This window comes from Mizuhopecten yessoensis, unplaced genomic scaffold (genome assembly GCF_002113885.1).
Source record: "Mizuhopecten yessoensis strain PY_sf001 unplaced genomic scaffold, ASM211388v2 scaffold1539, whole genome shotgun sequence".
Lineage (NCBI taxonomy): Eukaryota > Metazoa > Mollusca > Bivalvia > Pectinida > Pectinidae > Mizuhopecten > Mizuhopecten yessoensis.
This window is the reverse complement of record NW_018404097.1, coordinates 1,962,403-1,970,891: the sequence shown is the minus strand read 5'-3', so window position 1 is coordinate 1,970,891 and position 8,489 is coordinate 1,962,403. Positions and strand designations below refer to the sequence as shown.

Here is an 8,489-nt window from a genome sequence, read left to right as displayed (position 1 = left end):
CGAGGACATTGAACTAGTCCCTACACAGGGTCCCGAGGACATTGACCTAGTCCCTACACAGGATCCCAAAGGACATTAACATAGTCCCTACACAAGGTCCAAAGGACATTGCCCTAGTCTCTACACAGGGTCCCAAGGACATTGAACTAGTCCCTAGACAGGGTCCCGAGGACACTGCCCTAGTCCCTACACAGGGTCCCGAGGACATTGACCTAGTCCCTACACAGGGTCCCAAGGACATTGACCTAGTCCCTACACAGGGTCCCAAGGAGATTGACCTGGTCCCTACACAGGGTCCCAATGTCATTGACCTAGTCCCTACACAGGGTCCCAAGGACATTGACCTAGTCCCTACACAGGATCCCAAAGGACATTGACCTAGTCCCTACACAAGGTCCAAAGGACATTGACCTAGTCTCTACACAGGGTCCCAAGGACATTGAACTAGTCCCTACACAGGGTCCCAAGGACATTGACCTAGTCCCTACCCAGGGTCCCAAGGACATTGACCTAGTCTCTACACAGTGTCCCAAGGACATTGAACTAGTCCCTACACAGGGTCCTAAGGACATTGACCTAGTCCCTACACAGGGTCCCAAGGACATTGAACTAGTCCCTAGACAGGGTCCCGAGGACACTGACCTAGTCCCTACACAGGGTCCCGAGGACATTGACCTAGTCCCTAAACAGGGTTCCAAGTACATTGACCTAGCCCCTACACAGGGTCCCAAGGACACTGACCTAGTCCCTACACAGGGTCCCAAGGACATTGACCTAGTCCCTACACAGGGTCCCAAGGATCGTAATGATTTTTCCCCTGAAGTAGTCTCATCGGCACTCGATCGATATTCAAAACATACAGGTGTTTTTTTCTCTTGTGAAGTCTCCGACGTTGTCCTCATCGAGACGCGTTGGATGATGTTTGACGAAGCCAGCCCGAACCTGCTGAGGAGTACTCTCATATCGTCTTACTATTCCCTTGATATGGCTAACGAGGGTTTCTTAATGCCCATCCTTTCGCAGTAACAAAATATAAATATCACCAACCCAAAATATGGATATGACAGCAGCGGTGATCGGTGACTTTCCCGATAAAAGTTCATCTCACTGAAAAGGCTTATAGTAAAGTTACGGTTCTGTTAAAGTATTCCTTGGTATTGTATGTGTCCGCGCTAGGATACCTGCACATGAGTGAAAGAGGCAATGCCTCGCAAAACGGTGTCGAAATTCCTACACTCGATACATTATCATAGGTTGTTATCAGCTTATCAAAAGGGTAAACACATGGTATTGACTTTCTTTATGATATAGTTTTTAATCAAATCGACCCGATTGGTGGGTTTATAAAATACTGTGTGACCATTAATAGTAACCCTATTATCATTTTTACGACGAACTATCGTAAATCGAAGCGATGTTTCGATGGCTACTAGGGCTATTATCCTTTCCATCAAATATTCTGCCTTCGTTAAAATTGTATTCATTTACCAATTATTCGACGAATTTTATTTATTTCGGTGGCGGTCTTTGTAAATAAAGATATCAGACATTGTTTTTGACAGATGAACTTAACATAGCCACACAGGTGATTGCACGTGATTTGGAAAATAGATACCACATGTCACACATGAATGACTCTACACCATACCGCTGTTTCGTCTTTCTATGACGCATCGGGGATGCTGGAGGCCGAGTAATGGAAATATCAATTGGTCAAACCAAATGTTGAAACAGAAGGGTATACTACAATACAATACAAGAATTAATACAAAGTGTCACCTCTTGTCGTTAAGTAAAATGTAAGGCGTCTGTTCGATGTTTAAAGTAAACAAATCTGATTCTAATTGATATCTGGCGACCTTAACCGAGATAGGTGAATCTGATTATTGTCCAACAGATCTGGTAAAGTAGTTTGTACACTCGATGTATGTCAAACCTGTCGTTAACATCTGATAGAGGGTTTCAAATAATCTCTAAAATTTTGACACTTCAATTAAAGAAGTACATACGAAAAAATTGTAACAATACCATAAATCTGCATTTAGGTGTTCATGGAGCCTCACCTGGCTAATTAGCTAGTACCGAGTAGATATTTGCTGTTAAATCCCTGTTGACAGTGTGCCTTATGATAAATGTCCCAATGATGACGTACATGTATTTAATTGTTATCTTAAGTGATCTAAATAAAACATAGCCTTCTGAATTATTTGTTTCATACCCTCAACTATCTTATCCGTTTGCGCAAATAATCGCACTGGGATCTGTACATTATTTTTTTTCTGTCTTTCAAACTTCAATTAAGTTTGTCAAATTGATTTCAACTGGTGAAACGATTAGTGCCAAATCGTTAATTGCCCGTCTATTTTCGGCTAATTCTACATGCGATAAATTTAATACAGTCATGCTTTCTTCCAGAGTAGGCGTGCTATGCTGTAGTTTTCCTATTTCCTTTAACAAAGCCTTCTTGTTCTTCCATAAAATTACCTAACACGGTGTTATGACTCGTCCAGAAAGTTTCTAACATACTTTTTATTCCGATAAAAACATATAGGTGCCAGTCGTATATGCGCCATGGTCTTTTCTATGGTAATATCGCCATTCAACTGTAACATAAACATTTTACATGGTAATAAATCTATTACAAAATGTAACATACCACCAAGACCAGGTACTTGAATAATCATTTACTTTATGAAAAATAATTCTGAACAGGTATAGTCCTGCTAAGCGTTATATCTATCCATTGTAAGATGTTTTTACTGGAATACATAATTATGATTGGTCGCCCGTTTGGTTAGACGGTTGGCTGCTCCTAGTAGACGTTGTAACTATAGAAACCTTTTCGGGGCCGTCTCCACTTGGTGTAAGTGTTACTATAGCAACTGGTAGTTTCTGTAACTTTTCTGGAAAACGTCGAATTAGATGATCCCGGTTGTTCTTTCCATTTTGTTTTGTGTTGTGTTGATTAATCCTGGTCTTTACGTCACCGAATAAACTTTGTCAAATCAAAGTTTCAAAAGTATCTTTAACTAAGAATGAGCACCGCGGTAACAATAAGACCAAACGTCCGAATAGTGACCCAGACTTGCCTAATTGTCGTACACATCTTACAGCCCGTATCACAGGTCGAGCTGCTGACCAAATATCATTAACTATTTTAGGGACACTGACCAACGTAAGACAATACAAATCTACGTGCGCAAAGCTTTGGACACATCATTAATTTACAAAAGCGATGTGCTGACCGCATCTCGTTGTTATATCCCAGGGATGTTGACCTTTTATCGTCAAGCTCAGATGTACATGTATATCGTGTGTTAGATTACCTAGGTCTGTCAGTAGTTCTCCCTGGGTCAGGCTTAGAGTATATCGTGTGTTAGATTACCTTGGTCTGTCAATAGCTCTCCCTGGGTCAGGCTTAGAGTATATCGTGTGTTAGATTACCTTGGTCTGTCAATAGTTCTCCCTGGGTCAGGCTTAGAGTATATCGTGTATTAGATTACCTTGGTCTGTCAATAGCTCTCCCTGGGTCAGGCTTAGAGTATATCGTGTGTTAGATTACCTAGGTCTGCCAGTAGTTCTCCCTGGGTCAGGATTAGAGTATATCGTTTTTTATATTACCTAGGTCTGTCAATAGCTCTCCCTGGGTCAGGCTCAGAGTATATCGTGTGTTAGATTACCTAGGTCTATCAGTAGTTCTCCCTGGGTCAGGCTTAGATTATATCGTGTGTTAGATTACCTAGGTCTGTCAGTAGTTCTCCCTAGGTCAGGCTTAGAGTATATCGTGTGTTAGATTACCTAGGTCTGTTAGTAGTTCTCCCTGGGTCAGGATTAGAGTATATCGTGTGTTAGATTACCTAGGTCTGTCAGTAGTTATCCGTGGGTCAGGCTTAGAGTATATCGTGTATTAGATTACCTTGGTCTGTCAGTAGTTATCCGTGGGTCAGGCTTAGAGTATATCGTGTGTAAGATTACCTAGATTTGTCAGTAGCTCTCTCTGGGTCAGGCTTTTATAAGAAGTAGCATCAGTCAGCTGTACCTTTGAGTCCAACATTATAGATACGGCCATCATTTAAAAATGAAATATACAAATCAGTTAACTCATTAACTTTTCAACATGCCTTTTTTACATTTAATAGCTAGCTAAAACATGTTAAAAATGGAATTATCAAAGTAAACTACCCCCTTTAGTAAAGTTTAAGATATCTCAACTCTTTCTTATTTATTTTAAAGCTATACAAATTTTACAAAATGTTTAAAAATTTACAAAATCCGATGACATTGACAACCGAGTATATTAAAATCCTTGCAATTAATAAAATTGTTTGACTGGCTGAAAATGATGAATTTTTGCGAGAAACGTCTGCAAAAAGTCGAAAACTTTCAGACAATTCTAATAACATATTAGCTAAGTATACGTACTGTATTGTAAAAGAGCAAAGTGATTGGACATCAATTTCTTTTATTGCAACTAACTCTCACACGGCTGTCCTCTCCACAGACCTAGTGACGAGGAGGGCGAATTAACGGATGCTAGAATTGTATTGGTTGTTATTGTAAATACAAACGCATGGCGATCCTCAGTAGCTTGGTCACGTGTACTCGCGACCATCACTCTTCATTGAGTCACACCACCATCAATGATCGACAACGTGAGTTGTGTTACTTTCCTATTTCAGTGATCATTTTTACTGAAGTGGAACCTAGAAAGACGTTTAACAGTGCGTTCCTCGTAAGAAGTCAATATTCACTGCGTCATTTGTTCACGCTTATTATCTGTCAAAAGTTATCTTGTTAAGAATAGAATATCGGAAAATCAATCACTCAGAAGCTCCCGAAATTCCGCAATCTGAACTCATTCATAAAAATCGCCAGAGCTTCATGAATGAAACCATAGGAACAGCAACACCACGTGCTCGATACGGGTCGGGCATAGCTGTCGTATATAGACGTCCTGTGCTAGAGCGTTTTAACGCATTTCCTCGGATTCTCAACAGAAATGTCAAACACAACGGGTGGTTCATACCTTTCTACTTATAACTTTGATTTCACGACTCAAAATACAATCAGTGAGTTAAGTACAGGAAGTGTAGTGAGTACCGATGGTCAGTTCATGATGACCAATGCCAACCGGACTCTGATGATGGTCCCTGTCCATACTCCTACCTACATTTACGTGTGGATTTCGGTTGTAAATGTGGCTATTTTTCTGGCCGGGTTCCTTGGGAACATAATGGTCATTATTGCCGTGGCTAAAGTAAAGAACATGCGGACTCCAACCAATTTTTGTCTGGTCAACCTCAGCATGGCCGATGTTCTGGTTCTCGGAGTGTGTCAAACTTCTGCATTTCTTGAGTTTTTCGCTGAAGATAGGTGGCTTCTCGGAAATGTTTTGTGTGAGTATGAGTTTTATCACGATTAATAAGAAACACGTGTTGTTAAGTTTGTGTATCAGCAATCAATATTTTGAAGTTTTAAAGTTTCTCTTGGTATTTAAACTGAGTATAATTTCGGAAGATTCAGTTCTTAGTACATAATGTACGTCAGACTATACCGTTTACACTATTTCGACGTTTTAACATCAAATTTACACTACCTTAATTTGGCATTTAATTACTTTTCGAAATAAGACTGCAATATTACTGTTGATAACCTAGTGTTCGAACTGGCTCCGAATGATGCCATACCTCCTAAGATATCAACTTAACAGCAAACCTTTAGATAAATATATTATTTAAGAAAGGAGGTGCTGGACATCCTTTGCCAAAATAAATGATTAGATTTGTCGTGGTAGAAATATACATAAATACCTTTCTCGTAAAAAATTCAGGATGTGTATTTCTGAAAAAGAATTACTATCAATCACCAGATACCTTGAAATCTGCGCTATTTCAACAATAACGTCAATGTAAAGTTAATATTAAAATACAACCAATAGTGTTTTGTTGGGATAAGGAATAGGAATGATGAATTTGAAATGCTGTAATATGATGCCATTGTATTTGAAGCTGGAACTATTATTTCTAAAACAATGTGTCGCGGAAACAGAACAACCCTATCATATTAAGAGTAGTAAATGTTTGAATTGCGTGACGAAGATTTGCTGCCGGTAAAGGATGTTCCGTTTAGCTAATATTCAGCGCTGTATTGATGGACAAAGTCATTAACTTAATATAGTTTAAGAAGCAAAATGATATAAAGAAACACTTTCAGACTTACAAAAATGAATCGCAGTATACAAGATCACGTTTACATGGGTATTTTGTTCCAGAGGTTTTTTTAAGGAAAATGTCATTTTGAGAAAGAACCAAAGAAAAGTGTTGTATTAAAGCCCGGGTAACGTTTACAGGAAACCAGACGATACATATTCCCGATGTTTATTATGTCCGCTATCCCAGACCCTATACAATATACATAAGCGAGAGACCGAGGCTAGGAGACGATACTGACTCTCACTAATAACTAATAAATAATAATAATAATAATAATAATAATAATTGATATTATTTTTATTTTCTTATCTTTTATTTTTTATTCAATTCAAGTGTCACATATTGATCTACATATAAAACAGGTAGAATTTACATAAAATTAGATAAATATCCAGCCAAAGTTAATCGACTTATGAGACACTAAAAAGACAGAAAATATACATTAAAAACAGTTGTCAATTTAAAAAAAATCAATATTTGTCAGCTTATAATAGCTTATTATACATTATTACCAAACATTCCTGTCTATATACTGACTCGATACAAATAATGACGCGACAAGCTATAGAAAGGAGAGTGACATCACCAGCGTTGACAACGTTGTTTTGTAAACCTACTTTTATCTCAATCGGTTTAGTAACTCAGGAAAATGTAAGCGAAACATCTACGATTGGTCACACCAACCGTAAAACTACTGCAACTATTACTAACGAGGAAACTGATGTTTAGACCGAACATTTATATAAAAAAATGTAAATAAAGATATTTTGCGACTCTCCAAACCTAGAAACATTAGACCGGAACTGTAAAAATCAGCTGGATAGGTGCTCACAGTTTCAAGCTAATTATAAGACGTATGTCAAACTAAATTTAATGTTTTATTGCAAATTTTGAATGAAAACGTAGCTATTTCGCAAACACTTTTGCTTACCGTGCAAACTTTCGTAAATGTAAAGATAGACTGTAGAAATACATCTAGCTAAGCGGAAAATTCAACTAGGGATCTTATTATAACCATTTAGTTATTTGAAATTTCAATGATTTCTGTAATATTCTCTCTGCTTTGTATTACAATGAAACAAAATTAAGTGTTATAAGATTTCAAAATAAAAACTTTTCCTTCCACCCCTACCCCAGGGAACTAATAGGGGTTTGAGTAGCAAATGTCAGCTTCATAATCGGGAAAGACTGGTATGTTAACAGTGAGAAAAGAGGTTGGTATGTTACTAGAGAGAAGGAAGATTGGTATGTAACAGGTGAGAAGGAAGGTTGGTATGTAACAAGTGAGAAGGAATGGCTGGGATGTTACTAGTGAGACTGAGAGGCTGGTATGTTACAAGTGAGAAGTTACTAGTGAGATGGAGAAACTGAGAAGGAGAGACTGGTATGTTACTAATGAGATGGAGAAACTGGTATATTACAAGTGAGAAGGAGAGACTGGTATGTTACTAGTGAGACTGAGAGGCTGGTATGTTACAAGTGAGAAGGAGAGACTGGTATGTTATTAGTGAGATGGAGAAACTGGTATGTTACTAGTGAGAAGGAGAGACTGGTAAGTTACTAGTGAGATGGAGAAACTGGTATGTTTCTAGTAAGAAGGAGAAACTGGTATGTTACTAGTGAGAAGGAGAGAGTAGTATTTAACAAGTGAGAAGGAGAGACTGGTATGTTACTAATGAGATGGAGAAACTGGTATATTGCAAGTGAGAAGGAGAGACTGGTATGTTATTAGTGAGATGGAGAAACTGGTATGTTCCTAGTGAGAAGGAGAGACTGGTATGTTACTAATGAGATGGAGAAACTGGTATATTGCAAGTGAGAAGGAGAGACTGGTATGTTACAAGTGAGAAGGAGAGACTGGTATGTTACTAGTGAGATGGAGAAACTGGTATGTTACAAGTGAGAAAGAGAGACTGGTATGTTACAAGAGAGAAGGAGAGACTGGTATGTTACTAGTGAGAAGGAGAGATTAGTATGTAACAAGTGAGAAGGAGAGACTAGTATGTTACTAGTGAGATGGAGAAACTGGTATGTTACTAGTAAGAAGGAGAAACTGGTATGTTACTAGTGAGAAGGAGAGATTAGTATGTAACAAGTGAGAAGGAGATATAAGTATGTTACTAGTGAGAAGGAGAGACTGGTATGTTACTAGTAAGAAGGAGAAACTGGTATGTTACTAGTGAGAAGGAGAGACTGGTATGTTACAAGTGAGAAGGAGAAACTGGTATGTTACTAGTGAGAAGGAGAGATTAGTATTTAACAAGTGAGAAGGAGAGA

General features: G+C 38.4%; 1 protein-coding gene across 1 annotated transcript in view; it reads left to right on the top strand.

Moving 5' to 3' along the window:
- The first annotated feature begins 5,233 nt into the window (after positions 1 to 5,233).
- LOC110464189 (thyrotropin-releasing hormone receptor-like) overlaps positions 5,234 to 8,489 on the top strand; it is a 46,986-nt gene continuing 43,730 nt past the window's right edge. Inside the window, exon 1 of the mRNA XM_021519274.1 lies at positions 5,234 to 5,396. Within this exon, the coding sequence (XP_021374949.1) occupies positions 5,234 to 5,396 (163 nt within the window). The remainder of the gene's footprint in view (positions 5,397 to 8,489) is intronic.